This window comes from Loxodonta africana, chromosome 10 (genome assembly GCF_030014295.1).
Source record: "Loxodonta africana isolate mLoxAfr1 chromosome 10, mLoxAfr1.hap2, whole genome shotgun sequence".
Lineage (NCBI taxonomy): Eukaryota > Metazoa > Chordata > Mammalia > Proboscidea > Elephantidae > Loxodonta > Loxodonta africana.
The window spans coordinates 92,246,420-92,264,106 of NC_087351.1; the positions used below are offsets into that span (position 1 = coordinate 92,246,420).

A 17,687-nucleotide genomic window follows, 5' to 3' on the forward strand; every position below is an offset into this window, starting at 1 on the left:
TGGTATTAATAGTCTACCTGCAAGAAAGCGTTTGCTGCCAGCCTGGTGCAAATTGCCAGAACCTTTAAAGCCACTCTTCCTCAACTTCGCAGCAGTATATCATCATTACCTGTGGTTGGACCAAGAAATAACATTTGTCAATGCCTGAATTGCTCTTTTACTTTCAGTGGTTTTAGAAACCCACTTTGTTTTGGAAATGGGGTTAGCTAAGTACATTTTGAAAGATACAGAAATATAACAAAAAAAAAAAAGCACAAGCTAGGAGACTTAGGGTTTATTTAGGGTGTTTCGTTTTCAATACTCAGTTGATCTTTACAAGATAATCTTTGAGAGACTGAATGGGATACGGTCATCTTTTGTATGAAAAACTGATAAAGCTTGGAAACCATGGAACCAATGTGCCTCCATTTTATCATTAGAAAACAGTGAAACCCTATTAATACTAATAATTTAAAGAAATTGAATGTGTTTCGTATCCCAAGTTCTGTATATGTCCTACCTCCTATTATCTAATACAAAGTCCTATGATGCGCTGGGAATGAGGAAAGTGAGGCTAAGTAACTTGCCCAAGGTCACCCAGTTGGTAAATGGTGAAGCTAAAACTGAAAACCAGATTTGTCTCCAAAGCCCATGGTCTTAACTCCTATGCTGTATTGATTATGATTTTAAGAAGATTAGTATAATTTCTAATGAGCAAACCCTATATTTGGACCAACAGAAGGTAAGAATGGTAGTGTAAAAGTTATTTTTTTGTGTGTTATACAAGAGTTCTCTCTATCTTTCAGTTTTTCACCTGAAAGCACTTTTACTCTTTTGTCAACAAATTTCAAGTTGTTAAAGAAGGACTGATGTCTTAGGGAATTATTCAGGGACCAGTTTGCTTTCCTTGTCCTATATTCTTCTGTTTCCTTTTTCCTTTTATTTTAAGTAGATTCATCCACATATAGGAAATGTGAGATAGTTCTGCATAAAGATTAGAATTAGGTCTATGAGCCAGTTGGGCCTTAAGGATTTCACCTCAGAGTATTCTGCTCTTCACGATGTGCATATGGTACATGTCTCCAGGAGTTGAAATACTTGATAGTAGAACCAATAGTCCAAATGCTAATGACCATAAGAGGATAATTGTACACAAATCTCAATTTCTGACCAAAAATGGATGAGGCTACCCATACATGTGTGTGTGTACACATACAACTTTATTTTAAGTAGAATAAAATGTGACTTTTATTTTCTCAAATTTAGTCCCATGTTTGTGAGCATGAGATCTATATAAGTAATTTGAGATTGGATTATTGCTTGAAAATATCTTTATGCAATTTATAGATTTTTCAGTGTGGTTGAGTACAGTAGCCATTACTTTTTTTTTTTTTTTTAATCTAATTAGTAATACACTCTTCTTTTCTATGACATTATGATTCACAAGACTATTCTTTCTTAAGGATGGCATCAGTTTCTTTGAAGAATTGATTTCACCCTTTATTTCAATTTTCATACTGGTTGCTGTATGAAATGTAAAACTAAATATCGTTAAGTATTTAACATGAATATATATGGCTTTGATTAGGTTTGCTCAGCTTTCAGATCAGTCCCTGTCTATGAATTCTTATATTTAGAAGGTTGTTTGCTCTTCAATCCGTCTAGCAAATGGGGCTCGGGGCAAATGAACTCATTCTCATGCACATGTTTCTAAAACAGTTCTTACTAATGTTTGAGATAAATTAAAATAAAAACCAACAAGAACATGAAAAGAGACTAAGAGCAATGTTAATGTGGCAATTTAAACCAATTTGGTTTTCCAAATGACCTTCCAGCTTTCACAGTGTTTAACAGTATGCAAGATTGCTATCATTAGTGCCAGATACTATCAATCTGGTGTGGAAAACTTAAAACTTTTTTTCTAACTGTCTTTAAAGCTGAGGTGGAGAAGAATGACTCTCTGACTTTTACAAAGGTCTAAGGTTGAATCGTGGCTATGTAGTCCTTCCAACATGTCACTTACCTGGTTATCCAACATAATTAACTATTTTTTTTAGCCTGCATCGTGTCCCCAAATGATTCTCTATCAGGCCTTATCATTTGAAAGAGAGTGGACTGGGGGAGTCCTTAGGGAGGCCAAGAGCGCTACGCATTTGGAGGAAGTAAATCAATGCAGCTCCTTAGTTAATTTAGTTGATGCATATAGAACACTGGTAATTTGGAACTTTGGTTAGTTCTGATTTTGCCTTGCATGTGACTAAGAATATTTAGCTTTATATTTACTGTCAAGTTCTCTAATCCATTTTACAGTGAGTGGAATGAAGGACATTACTATATTTAATGTTTTAGCCCAAGTGATATGTAGAGAAATCTCGAAGTAATCGGATATATTCATGGTGAATCAGGCACCATCCATTTGCCATTTCTGTCATGGCTAAAACTTGAGAGAGGGCAAATTATGGGGATGAATGACATCCCTATGATATCTGTCACCCATAGAGCAGGATTAAGGTTGTAGATGTAGGTTATTTTCCCAAAAGGACATGCTCTTTTTCAATGAAAACATCTGAGAGTTTATCCACCTTTATTTTAGATTAATGGAACTCTAGGTTCCTGAGAATCATTATAATTATCTCTAATTGGTATCTATATTAGGAGGTAAAAACCAACTTCTTTCACCATGGGCTTCTTGAAGAAACAAGAAGTTGTCTTTCTGTTTTTCCTCCTGGCCTGCCCCTCCTTTTCTTTCTGGGAGAAATGCCACTTTGAGGAAAGCTTCAAAAAATCCTTTGCAATTATCAAGTGTCAGTTATTCTTTCCACTCATTGGACTGTATAAAAAAATATATTATTATGTTATGATCTATGCCAGGCCAAATAAAAGCCCCACAATATTGTCTGGAAGGAGATCCAAAGTTGCCTCTTTCATTAAGCCTTACTTTTTTACTCTTGAGTAGTAAGGATAGTGAGACCTTCTTAGAAGAAGTTGTTCAAAGGAAAAGTAAATGGGGAAACTTGCAAACGGTCTCAACAGTACCGGTCCTGCCCCAGCCTCTCCCCGCTCACCACCAGCAAGGAATGCATGTACCCATTTAGTCACATGCGGAGTCATCTTATCCAGTAAGAATACCTATTTAAAGGTGGTCCTAAGATTGAAATGCCATCATGTTGCCTCCATTCCCTTAGTCTGATGTTATAGTCAATACTAACATTTGTTATGGCATTAGGACTCCTTTGTAAATGTTGCCAGGTCACCTGTTTTAAGATTTTCATTTCATTTTAATGCTGGTAATTTGGAATGGGATTCCCTCTGTTCCAATGTAGGGCTATGAGTCAAAAGTAATGGATTAAAATTCACTAGTTTCCACCTGATCAATGTGATACCAGTTGACAGAATAGAACAGTTCCCAAAGCATGGCTCTATTATTTCATGATTTGAAGTATATTCACTAGGGCTGTGTCTCCATGACACTACTCTCCAAGTCTGTTTTAATTAGAGAAACCATCCAGGGGTGGTAACAGAAGACTTAAGAAAGGAGAAGGGGGACATGCTGTTAAAAGCACTCTTTGAGCCTTGATCCTAATTAGATATTTCATGCCTGAATGAAGTATCCCTAAACAGGCTTTATGAGTGGATGCTTGTTCAGGAGAGACTTCTCACAGGAGGAAAACAGAGAGAGAGAGAGGGAAACTATAATAAAGTCAGTGTCTACTGATAGTAATAAAATATAGATGCTGAAAAGTGGAGCAAATGCTCTACCACTGCCTTTATTCTGAGATATTTACTTTGGGTTCCTTTCTTTGAAACGTGGAGAAAATCTGTAGTCAAAGAAATAGAGATATAGTCATCTGTGGTACCCTACATATTCAACGTAGGTGAGGTGGGATGCTGGGGCCTCCTATATGAAATAAGTTTCCCTTGGCCATCAAAGCTTAAATTGTCTTCCTTGGCTTCTTTCTGCCAGAAGATAAAGTAGTTTCAAATACTAAAAGGATACAGTAGAGCGGTATGACTGAAGAGCATATTATGTCAGGTGAATTACTCATGGGGCAAGTTGATCCTTATGCCTAAACTGGCCCAGTTAAGGAGTGGATGGGCAGAGATGGAGAAGAGTGAAATAAAAACCATTCCTGTAAATGACCAAACCTCTTGCTACTCTCTCAGGTTCCATTACCAAAATACAATGGAGCACTGCATAGCTAAGACTAACCTGACCTCCAATGTGTCCACCAAGGGCAGAGTGACTTCAACTCCACCTCTACTAAAACTAAATTGATACCTATCTCTAAAAACTTCATAAAACAAACCAAAAACCTAGGATGTTTTTTAATGACTTATTGACTTTTCAGATTGTTCTTTAAGCTGTTTTTTAAACTTTAAAGGCAACACTGATAATGAACGCTTCCAAATGGTAAAACAGAAAATCCCCTTCAAATATAACCGGCCCGTAGAAGAGTGGCTGCAGGAAAAAGGTAACCGTCGTTAAAACTTTCATTTTAAAATCATTTGATTCTAAACCCTCATTTTTAAAGCCTGCAAATAAATGTTTCTTAAATGATAATCGCCTGCTGCATAAATGACTGTTTTAATTTTCATTATAATTTGTGTCAGCTTCCACCTGCCATATGTTGATAAATCATGCTATAATACATTGCCATTAAAACACAGTTAAAGGGACTAACATCTAGCTTGCGATCAGCGTGACGATCACAAACAAGAAATTCCAGGGACCTCTAAAGAAGAAATGTATTATGGCAATCTAACCACTGCATGACATTATTTGTTAATTTGTTTTAAATTACCTCTTATACCAAAGCTTCCTAAAGAAATTTCAAAAGTACTTTTTAAACTTACATCTTGAGACTGTTTTGGCTTTACTATCTGTAACATGGTTAAAAAAAAAAAATCATAGATTGACTTTTGTAACTTAAAACTTCTTAAAACAAATATTATAAGGGCAGCAATTTTTTTTTAAACGTTTGTTTTTAAACAAAGAAAAGAATGGGAAAGATGAATTTTGCCTTTAAATTCAAAACCTATAGAGGCAAAAGTATTTTGTAAAAGGTTAATTACGTCCTAGTTGCTGACTGAAACTAAAAAATAAAAAAATTCATTTTACACTTTGGTTGTGTGATACCCTTGTGTATTTGATTTTTTAATACAACAAAAGTGTAAGTAGTTAAGACAATGAGTTGGAAAGGGAAAAGGCTTATGAAAGGCAAAACAGCAATTTCTGATTTGCTGGAGAAAACAACCACTCAGTTAATGAAAAGAGGGCAGCAGTTATAACTGATGTTAGAATTTTCTGTGTGGCTTCTATTTGCCAGGAAGTAAACGATTATCTTTCAACAAAGAAAGTCCTCTATTAAAAAAAAAAAAAAATCTATATATTCTGTTCTTTCCTGAGCCATTCAGTACAAGCTACTCTTGTCTTAAGACAGTAAGTTCTTAAAATTTGTAGAGATTTGATGGGGTCATATATATATATATGGTAATTGGATAAATTACTTCTATGCACTTAAAGAAAATCTAAAAGCTACTACAGTTTTGAAGTTAGGTGAAAACATTTGGGCCTTGGAACACTGAAAATCCTCATTGGGTCTTAACTGTTTGCCCTGTTTTTAACGCATGTGGTCTAATCAAAAATAACTTAAGACTAACTCTAAAAAGCAAATAATTTTGTTCAGTAAGCACTAGCTCATAAAGTCCCTTTAACATTGAAGACAATGATTGCCTCACTTTTTAAAAAGAAAAAGAAAACTAGATGCATGTCTGAGTCTCATGTGCCTGAGAGAGCTTTTTTTGTTCCTTTCAATTTTATTTTACTCCATTGCCTTTTAAAGTCTAAGCTTAATAGCATGCCAGGCATTTTCATGTGTATAAACCATTCTAAAGTTATTAGTAGGCTTTCAGTTTTTCTTATGATAGCATATTGTCAGTTCACTTTCATACAGGATGTTTTCAAGTTCACAAGAACTAGCGGGGTTGGGTAGGGATAAGGGTGGTTGATGCTAGATGGAGGCATGTGGTCTAGTTTATTAATCAAATATGTATATCTTTATATATGCATATGATATTGAAAAGGTCTATTTGCAAACTGTGAGGTTCTCTTCTATGTTGTTTTCACTAAAATTACTTTTTCAGAATTTGGGTGAGTAACATATATTCAGTCTGTTGCTTTACCTCTTCCCCTGCCTAGCTAACCCTCCTTTTAAAAGGAATAGGAAATGTATACTAAAAGGCCTATAAAGACAATGAGTACAACAGGTAAATACAGAAGGATCATTAGGCAGACACAGGAGGAACTTGGAATGCCTCTTTGGAGTTATTTCTGTCATTGGGGAAGAGAGTTGGGTCACAGCATTCCTGAGTCTGTTTTCTGTCCCTGTTGACTGACCTTCTGACCTTGGATAATCTGCTTAACCTCTTTATGTCTCAGATTCCCCATCTGAGGACAGGAGAAATAATACTGCTTGTTCCTCAAGGGTGTTCTGAGGTTTAATTAATTAGTCTTTGAGTAACACTGACTGGAGATGTGCAAAGATTTAATTTAAGCAGTATGTGAACTTCATGTGCAAAAGAGGTAACAATTAATGACTTCCAAGAGAATGAGGATCCAAAACAAAACAAAAAATTAACCCATTATAAATCCTATACTGGTGTTAAAACACACAAATTAAGTAACTATTATAAAGGTGAAAGATCTTTTCTTGGTTTTTTTTTTTAACCAAATTTTGTGTTACTTATGGTAGAACAATTCTCAGACCGGAAAAAAAATACCCACCACACACCCCTCCCCCCATATATGTATATGTGTATAGATACACATATATGTATATATATGTATACATATATACACGTTTGATCATAAGGAGTGACAATAATGAGATCTGGCATTGATTTTGAGAATTAATTTTTGGTCAAATGATAAAAAGGAACCTTTGTCCAGTCAGTTCCTCAAATCCTTCATAGGGTGAGGTTAGTAATGACTGTTTCTCATTTATTCCCTTTCTCCTAATTGTCTGGAAGAAATAAGCTGATCAGAGGAAGGGATGTTAGGAGGATGAAAGCATGCCCCTTTAATGACTGCTAGCTTTGCAGTAACTACTTAACCCAAGGTACACAGAGCTAGGAGAGGGTGTGGGAACAGAAGGAAAACAAATCCAACCAGAAATAGACATGAAACAAACAAACGAAAACAAAGTCTTCCTATAGCAAAATGGAGAATTGAAACACAGACGTTCCCCTTCCTGTCTCACCTTCCCAGTGTCTTTTTCCCAAGAAGTGAATAGTCAGATCTCTCTGGGAAAGCATCAATAGCCAGGAGTGCCCAAAACCAAACCGAACCCACTGCCGTCGAGTCGATTCCGACTCATAGTGACCCTAGAGGACAGAGTAGAACTGCCTGATAGAGTTTCCAAGGAGCACCTGGTGGATTTGAACTGCCGACCTCTTGGTTAGCAGCTGTGGCACTTAACCACTATGCCACCAGGGTTTCCAGCCTTGCTTTTCTGATGCATAGGTCAGTCTTGAACAAGCAAAGACCACTTTATGGAGTGAACTATGGTAACTGGAATGAAGGACAACCATCATTTATAACCAGTGTAATTTAATTTTCCATTGCAACTTTCTCTGACCCTCTTTTTAAGCACTGGGAGAATAATACCACCAGGAGAGATGAGAGCCATTGTGAGGTACTTTCAGGAATGTCGGAAAAAAAAAAAAAAAAAAAAAAATCCTCTACCTATGATCAGTAATAACTCATCACCAATGCTAGAGACTATATACAAAGAAAGAGATGAATAAATAATATGGTTGATCAACGATTGTGTAAATGGAAGGAAAAGCTTGGCGTCAGGGCCCTCTTGTATAAGATATTGAATGTTCATCCTAGAACTATCCATTTAGGCAGCTTCTTCTTATTTATTACGTTAAATTACCCCCAAATGCCTATGCCAGTTTGAGGGAGTATTTATTCTCACCTCCCATCATGCCATCTCTTGGATAGGAAGCCTAGGGCTCCCAGAAAAGGTTGCCATCAAAAATAGACAGTAAGAGGCATGAGCTCTAGGCCATTTCTCAGGGTTATTATGCATTGAACTACTTGCTGTATGTTATGTTAAGAGGAGAGAGGACAATGGACAGGCCATGAGTCATGTGCATGGGGCACTGAAGGAATTGGTGGGGAAATAATAGAAATCTAGTAGATTGGTTTTGATTGCCCCCATGAGAGCTGGGTAATTCTGATATCGTTAAGGCCAGTAGATCCCGTTTCCATGCTCCAAAGGTGTTTATAAAATGTAGACCATTTTCACTATAACAAAATTCTCTAGCCAATTCTCCATACTGCAATATTTGAGGCCTCCAAAGGGGTATTATCTGTAAATTACTTCTGACTGAAAGACCCTTAAGAGTTGTCTAAATGAGCAGAATTGATTGCTGTAGAAAGAGTCCCATCTGTATAGATGCATTCCCCCTTCTCTTCCTCTTCCACTTCTTCTGTTCTCGTATCTTGAGCTGATGTTCCCCATAATACGCCAGAAAGTTGAGATAAGCATAGCTTTGAAGATCATGTAATAGTGATAGACGTTAACAGCCCAAACATCATAATATACCTCTATTCATATTAAAGACTGTGGAGCAAAAACCCCAGTCTTTTAAAAACATACCCTTTTGTTAAACAAGCAAAAATAAGAATTATTTTTAGCTAAAATAAATTTAGTGATTAGATTAAGAATGAGTGGTATATTGTTTGATCACTGACTACAGCGGAGAAAAATTCAAAACAGATTTATTTAATTCCTCTAATAAAAAAAAATAGATTAGGTTTTTTTTTTTTTTTTCTTCTCCATTTGGAAAAGCAGAAGGAAGTAATCTAAGAAATGACAACATAGAAGGCATTAGCATGTTATACATCCTGATACATTACAATGAGTTTTAAAAAGTAGTTTGGGTTTTTCTGGGAAACACCTGGCACTTTGGAGAGTTCTTTATCAGTAGAAGTAGTTTAGAGTAAAGTAAGTTGAGTTATACTTTTCTAAATTATATTGTCATGATTCTATTATATTCTGATAGTTATATTTCCACAGAATCATAAATAGGAAATCCAAGTAAGGTGAAATATTGATATTCTTTAATCCATTAACATACCACATTTTTACAAAAATAATGTGTGCCTTCTGTATTTGTTTGCCATCTGTGCCTTCCCCACACAAGCTAATTTTTTTTTTTTTTTTTTACAGAAACATGTGGAAGAGGGTTGACATGGTGGCACCCTCATGAGGGGGAGGGTGTGGCCAACAAATAAACGCAGAAGGCGTGTGTTATTTGTATAAAAATATGGTACCTGGGTTTGGGGTCTGTATCATTTTTAAAAGGTTTATGTGTTGCTTTCGTCATTAATACCACCATCCTTTAAAAATTCAATGAATCTGAAAGCTATGTTTTCCTCTTACTTTCCCCCAATAGCATTATCAATGCCTATTTATTTTCCCATCTCCTAGAAAATGATTTAGTTGTCTGACCATGATCTCCCAAAAAGTTAATAAAGATAGGAGATGGCCTGCCATGACATTTATTGAATACCAAATGCAAATAGGATATTATATATTACGAAGATTACTAAGAAATGAGATGTTTAGAAACTAGAACGTTGAATTTTACAAGTATACAATTAACCCAAGTCTCTTAACTAGAATTTATCCTCAGTTAATTTAACTAATAGAACTGTTTTTTTTTTAATTCAGTGTCCTGAATAACCTCAATGAGTTTTTGTTTACCATGTGTTTCTACTTTAAGTTGTTTTATATAACATTGTAGCCTTTAAAAAAACAGTACAATAGGCATCTATGACTAATTCTGGTTGTCACACAATTTAGAAATTTGTTTCCATTATCCACAAATACATACTTATGAAAACTGTAATACTGCTCGTCATCGAATCAAGATTTCTCCTTCCTCAGAATAAAGGAATAGAGACTTCATTATTCAGGTTACCTAAGGTATTCAGCTAGACAGAGGAAGAGATAACCATAGTGAAATATTGCTTGCCAATGTCTATTGACGGCACTGGGTTTGTTTGTTTGGGTAATGTCTATTGAATTTTTGTGATCCACTTTTCTCCTCTTCAGTTGCTCCAGGAAGCCTGTTATGATACCTGGTCCATTTTGACCAGGTAAAGCAGAGAGAGAAAATGTATGGGAATAATACTGTTTCCTCCACCCAACCCACTAGGCCGGCAGTTAACCATCTTCAACACCCAGGCGCAAATAGCCATTGGCGGAAAGGATAAAGGACGTCTCTTCCAAGGCCAGCTTTCTGGGCTCTATTATGATGGTTTGAAAGTACTGAACATGGCAGCTGAGAACAACCCCAATATTAAAATCAATGGAAGTGTCCGACTGGTGGGAGAAGTCCCATCAATCTTGGGAACAACACAGACAACCTCCATGCCACCAGAAATGTCTACCACTGTCATGGAAACCACCACTACAATGGCTACTACTACAACCCGCAAGAATCGCTCCACAGCCAGCATTCAGGTAAGCTTGTCTACAAGTAGTAATTGTTTCTGTTTTCTTGCCACTGAATCATTGCTACCATGGTCAGTGTTGCCGTGTAACTGAAGAGTCTGAATGACTCTGTTTGTAGGAAGGATGCCTACAGAAACTCATTGTAATAAGACCCGAGAGTAGAGAAAGACAAAGTCATTGCTAAAGAAGTTGTAAAAATCCTGTGGCACTCCTGGGTCATTATTCCTATCATATTTATCACTGAAATGGTAAAGCTGTTATTCAAAATGAGCAATGGGCAATACTTACAGTATGAAATACCCTCTCGCTTTTTCTTTTCAAATAGCAGAAAGGGAAAAGGGGGAAAGGAAAGGAAAATTTGTTATCATACGAAAGATTATATCCTGTTCAATTCTATTCATCTCCTTTAGCTGGCTTTGCTGGAATATGAATTGTTCATTATTGAGGCCAATGGGCACCATTAAATCAAGGGCAATTGAAAGTAGAGGTGCAACTAATCCTTACAAAATGCTCTTTGTGTTTGATATTGAGTCTTGATTAATCACTTGCCTTTTTTTTTTTTTTTTGGTCCATTTTCTTTCTTTTATATTTGACCAAGATCCTAATTACATTAGAAAATTTAAAGGTTTGAGTTTAGCTTTGCAGAAAGTCCTTAGTTTTTGTGCTAAGGTTTTTGTTTTTTCACTTGAAAGTAATTATACCCATGTTAAAGCTTAATACTTTGCTGACTCACTTGGTATTTCATAAATCTAGTTAGTTGGGGGTAGGAGGTTAATCGAGTTATTAGCCTTAAATGTTCTGGCATAAAATAAAACATTCCAATTGCTTGTGGGGAAAATTGTCCCTAGCCTAGTTAGTGTTGGTAGAAAATTCAGCAGATCAGTACTTGTGCCTTTTGCTTTTACTTTTAAGACATTATCTAGGGACTCAACTGAGTCTTTGACATAACCTTTCCATTGACTTCAGTGGACATTGTAAACTTCAAGTCAATAATCAATTAAATCTCCTATGTGTTCCCATTCTTCTGAATTAAGTTTATAGGTGTAGTAGAGGAAAAGGTGTTGTCTTCCTTTTCCCTTTTCTTTGAGCAGAAATATCCAGACAGTTCTTTGTCTGACTTCACAGGAACAATTTCTAGCTGTATATACTGAAGACGTTATCAGGACAATTTTACATGTTTTAGAAAGGCCACTAAGAGCCTGGATCTTGGTTTTAACACATTAGCATAGCGTAGTGATCTTATAGTCGCACGTACTGTTACATGCATACCTGCACACATGCTCAAAAAAATTGTATCTTCTCTACTGATATTAAAGCAATAACTCCTGACACTTCACTGTATTCACTAAACGAAGATAAAAGGCAATATATATTTCTATTATGACTCTCTATAGCTCATGAGCAGATCTGTTTATTGTTGGTGAAAGGATAGCTCTGTCTGCACAGGGCTTGGAAGAGTCGTTTTGTTTCTGTCAGAATACATTGTATTAACTCTGTGGGAAGCAGAGGAGCAAATGGCTTTTTCTTTGTAGCAATGGCTACTCCCCTAGTCCTTTTCAAGGCCAAACTCTCACTGACCTCGAGAGGATATAATGTTACATGGGGATTCAGGGACTAAGCTATGATAATGATCCGCTTTTGGCTTTCCCTCCTTCAGAAAATACACACATGGGAGCAGACTGAGTGACCTCCTAAATCCTTTTCACAATCTAAGAAAGTCAGAGCCACTGGAGAAGAGTAGGGTACAAGGTGCAAAACTCTTGCCAGGGATTATGACTCTGAACATCATAAAGCCTGTGGTCCTTTTAGTGGGGATGGACAGCTAGAAGATGTCCTCCCTAGCAGCCTTCTTTCTGCTGTGTATTTCTTCTCCTTTGTGTCTAATAATAATTGGATTACATCGACATGTTTTCCTTTTGCTTCTACCAAGGCTATAAAAATGAGTTTAAAATCTGTCAACACTCTTTGTTTTTAAGGGTGTGTAAATACCCATTCTGGAAGAAAGCCAACAGCCTGGCAGAATTGATTAGACTGGGATGAGGGATAAAAATTCCCCATGTTCTTTGTAAAGAATAAAAAAAAATAGCCAGAGGAAATGGCTTTGTGTCAAAGTTTTTTTTTTTTTTTTTTGTAGCCATAAGAACTCTGCCCTGGACTCCATGAAAAACACAATAGCTTGCCTCATCTCCAAGCCTATTCTTGTTTCAAGTACGTTCTGTAGATTACATCAAGCCTATGTTAGGGCTGGGGAACCCAACAACCTTTATATTCTGTATAGGGTGTAAGAGAATTCCTAGACTGTGTAGACTTTAGGTAAGAATGTTAGTCCCAGGAGCTCTAATGGGCCTTGTATGATTCAGATACATTTTTTTGGATGAAGTGGGTAATGGGTTCATAAGGCTCAGCTCTCTGGGAGATACAAGCGTAGGCTGGAAACTGGCATAGGGTCACTTCTGCCATATTCTGTTGGTGAAAGTGGTTGCAAAGCTTTCCCAATCTTGGAGGAAGGGGGGAAACAAACATCATTTCTCAATGGGAGGAGGAGCAAGAATTTTCAGCCAACCGAAGTCTACACATTGCAAAAAGGGGAGAGAAGTACTAATTATGCGCTCATTGTGAGGATAACTGAACTAATATAGTAAAATGTTTAAAACAAGTATATCATGCGTAGTAAGTTTGTATATGTTTTAACCATTATTATTATATTCTATTCCCAATAATTCTTATGTAAATCAAAACCCTCTCGAGCAAGGCTCTATTTCTGAAAATGGCGCTGCTTCTACTGGCAGAGTGGCTATAGTTGAGAGCGGGGATTAGGAGCTTTTGGGGGCTAGGAATTTGAAGGTGGGTCAGGCTAGAATTTGGAGAATGAAATTAGTTCTGACAAATCAATTCTCTCTTCAGTTTTTAAACCACCCTGGAGTTCTTATGGTTTTACAGAATATGTCCTGTTATGAAATCAGTCCATCTACACATATTTTTGCGTTTAAAGAGGAAAGAGAATCCAGGGACCCTAAAAAGAAAAGAAATCCAGGGATCTTTCCCTTATGGGGCTTATGGAGCTTGCCCTAAAAAGGGCAAGAGGGTTTGACATTAGCTATCAATATTAGGCAGTACCTTATGAATGGGTATGGTGTTGATTGGATAGGAATGGTATTTGGGATGGCCTGGCTGATTCCCTTGGGATAGATCCCAAGGATGAGGGATTTAGAACTAGGATGGATGAGGGGGTCAGAACTGGGCCTTGTAGAATGAGTAAAATTGAGTAGGTAGTGAGAGGAACAAATTCTAGGTTACATTATAGAAATGTCAGAAGCTAAACTGTGGAAATTAGAGATGATAATTCTTGATGATAGTCCAACTAGACTAGAAAGTGCATGGAAGGAATTTGTGAGAGACAAAGGATATGGTACCGAAAGACTTGGCCTGAAACTCCCCCATATGGCAGAAGGGTAAGAAGAGAGAACAGGATTAGGTTTTCCGTAAATCTTCCCATCAGGGACGCCCCAGCAATCGTGCGTATATGTCAACTATAGCTGACCCAGATGTTGGTGGGTTACCATCATGAAACTGCTAGGTCAGCTTCTAAAATGGAAAAGCTCAACTTGTTCTACCGAGAAATCCTTTGTTTCTCAATTCTGCTTAGAAGAAAGAAAATGTGAGAAATGAAAATCTTTTAGAATTAACTTTCAGCTACCATGAGCAAAATGCACCAAAGACAGAGGAAAGGACCAAGAGGAAAACAGTTTCAAGAATAACATGTATTCTCTTACCTTAGGCCTCTGCCCAAGTTGTTATCAGCAAGAAAGAGCTCGGTGTGTTCTGTGCAAATAACTATTTGGAATCATTTATAAGCTATTAGCAGGATTGATCATGATCCACTTTCCCTGTGCTGGGCAATGGTAAAGTCACCTTGACATTGGCCAGTGCTGCCTGGCACCAGAAAATTACCAGAAAACCACAATGCTCTGCTTGGATTTGAACCTTTTTTAATGAACAGTAGAAATTAAAGACTTGAGAGCTCTGTGAGGTTTTGTTCTCATCTCAAACTTCAAAAAGTTGGTGGTAGAATGTTTCTATGTGAACCCCTTTTAAAAATTCCAAAAGGAAGCAACAATTTTTTAGTCTTTTTAACAGTACCTATGTGGGAAATCTCCCATCTGTTCTGCTTTTAGTTTTAAGCTAGGGAAAACAAGAAACGCAAGTTAGCCTTGATACTACTTATTGCAAAACAAAGCAAATACTTGTGATTGAAAATTGATCCTATGCATTGAATGTTCCCAGGAGAGTACCAGTATATGGAAGGGGAGAACATGGACTCTGGAGTCAGAATTCATGGGATAGACTCCAGGTTTTTTTTGGTTACTTATCTGTGTAACACCTCTGAGCAGGTTGGTTAACCTCTCTATGCCTCAGCTGTTATCTATAAAATGGGCATAACATTATTTTCCCCATAGGCTTGTTGTGAGTAGTAAATATGATCATGTGTAAAAAGCACTTAGGCCAGGGTCTACCACATAGTAAGTTTTCAATAATTGTTAGACATTAGGCAACAATTTCAACCCAAGAGACTCTCCCAAGACTCATAGATCCTCATATAGCTTAGACTTCCTGTACAAGGGGTTTGAAAAGCCCAAGAATAATTTTGTCTGTTCCCACAAAAATCCACCATGGCCCAGGATCTCCTCCACGGATCCCAGATTCAACTAGAACCTTCACCCATCAATTAGAAGAGATTTCCATGGGAGATTTTGTCATATTCTGGAGTAGGAATTGGCTTCCTTGATTGGTTACTACAGACTATACTATTAGGTTGAAGCATGTTGTTGACATTTTTCTATGTCAAAAATGGTCCCAAACCAAACCAAACCAGTGGCTGTGTAGTCAGTTTTAACTCATGACGACCCCATGTTTATCAGAGTAGAACTGTGGTGCTCTGTAAGGTTTTCACCAGGCCTTTTTTCTGAGATGCTTCTTAGTGGACTTGACCTACCAACCTTTCAGTTATCAACTGAGTGCTTAACTACTTGCACCACCCAGGGATGTCCAAAAATGGGCAGACACTAGCCATTTCATATGGTTTGACCATATATATAATAGACACGTGTTGTTATCAATGGCATCTTCAAGGCCAGACCACAACACTAAATTTCATTAAGGTCCTTTTTAGTTATCAAAGTAATCCTTTTTAGTAATTCAGAGTATCTTTAATTGGGATACAAGATCCACCTACCTTATCCCAAATGCCATGCCATAACAGGATGTAGATCAAGCGTGGACATACTTACTCGAAGGATTATTTGCTCTGGGCCCCTCCATCTTTTCCGTATCATCACCAACTTGGTAGAAATGAGACAAAGAATCCACACAGTTCCTCGCTTTTACCACTAGACAACAGAGCCTCCTGGGGAAGTTTATTTTTAGGATCAGGGCTCAACTAATATTGATTAACAGCCTTACATAATGTGTGGCTCCAGGGCGTGTTCCTTTCCTGCCAAGCCTCATAACTGGGGAAGGCACTGAAGATTTGTCAGTCTAATTAGACTTTAGCTGCCAGCCAAGAAATATCTTCTGTTTCCTCCTTACCCTCACATAGATACTTTCTTTTCCACTCTCAGGTAATAATTTGGGGGGAAGGAAATTAATTTCTAATTTACTCGTTACCTGTTAAAACTCTTTAGTGACATTTTCTCTCCGGGATTTTGTAGTTCTAATAAAAAAAAAAAAAGTGTGATGATGGGTTTACCTACCTTTAAAGACTCATGCGTTGGCAGTACAAATAGGCCTGTGAAGAGAATATAGCATGGCTTTTTTTTTTTTTTTTTTAATTCTGTTTTTAATATGTTTACTTTAGTGGAAGAGCCCAGCATTTCCCAAAGCTGGATCCTCTGAGAAGGTCCTCATTGCAGAGTTTCCAGGGGCAGTCACAGAGGCACCTTTCTAATGAGGATGCAATATTTATAGGATGGAATTTCCACCAGAACTGCTGATAAAGTGCTGGATCCTATTTTGAGACATCTGAACGACTGGGAGGTTAAGTGGGGTCAGCTCTCTGCGACCCGCCTGTGGTGGTCCCCAAATATTTTTAAAGCTCAGGGTTTTTCCTACTGTACTACTTGGCCGAGTTTAAAGCCAGAATCCTTACCTTGTGGCTCATGGATCTCTTCCTCGCTATCTCTCTGACCTTATTTTTATCAAGCTGCTTCAGCCACACGGGTCTTCTTGCTCTTACTTAAACATATTGTGGTTGCTGTGTGCCACTGAATTGATTTTGACTCACAGAGACCCCATGTAACGGAGAAGACTGCCCAATAGGGCTTTCTTAACTGTAAACTGTACAGAAGCAGATTACCAGGTCTTTCTCCTATCGAGCTGCTGGGTAGGTTGGAACCGCTAACCTTTTGGTTAGTAGCCAAGTGCTTAACTGATGTACCACCAAGGCTCCTTTCACTTAAATATAGGGACAGGATAAGGGTGAGGCGAGTGAAACAGGGTCATTGCAAGTATAAGATATTGTCTTTATTTAAATTGTCAATATTTTGTTCATCATGGAAAGTTTTGCATTAATGCTGATTTTAAAATGTAACAAAATAGTATTTATCTTGAGTACTGACTTGTGGGGCACCCCTGACATTTTACACCTTAGGTGAGCACCTCACTCACCTCACCCTGGTCCTGTCCCTGTGTGAACATACCAAGCATGCCTGTGCCTTTTTGCTTAACATGTTGTCTGCCTGAAACAGCTCATCCCAGCTCTTGACATGAATCACTCCCTTACTTCGTCTAGGTTTCTGCTCATATGGTACCTTTTAGAGAGACCCTCCTTGACCATCCTCTACAAGAATAGCATCCTCTATCATCTTGCCCTGCTTCGTTGTCTCTCATAGCAGTTAACGTTACCTGACATGATACTGCATGTCTGTTTGTTTATTGTCTCTATGTACTAGAACATGAGTTCTAGGAGGGCAAGGTCTTTTTTGCAGGCACTATTATAGCCAGTGCCTAGAACAGTGCTTAGCACAAAGTGAATACTCCGTCAGTGTTGGTTGAAATGTATGAGTGGGCAATAATCCGGAGGCACCTTCTCAGGGAGTAAATATGCCTCTCAGTGTTTAGAGGCCAGATCTTATTTCCAAGCCCCCTTTTCCCCAAGGTCTACTTCCTGGTGAGGCTCAC

The 17,687-nt window shown here is 37.6% G+C and overlaps 1 protein-coding gene across 18 annotated transcripts in view; it reads left to right on the forward strand.

The window, feature by feature from the left end:
- Positions 1-17,687, forward strand: part of NRXN3 (neurexin 3) — a 1,785,202-nt gene that overhangs the window by 1,604,179 nt on the left and 163,336 nt on the right. For 5 of the 18 annotated variants that reach the window (XM_023546430.2, XM_064292808.1, XM_023546429.2 and 2 more), the window contains 2 exons: positions 4,362-4,451; positions 10,213-10,520. In XM_023546430.2, coding sequence (XP_023402198.1) covers positions 4,362-4,451; positions 10,213-10,520 — 398 coding nt within the window. Of the gene's footprint in view, positions 1-4,361; positions 4,452-10,212; positions 10,540-17,687 lie in introns of all 18 variants that reach the window. The other 13 variants (XM_064292809.1, XM_064292810.1, XM_064292811.1 and 10 more) reach the window with 3 other exon arrangements.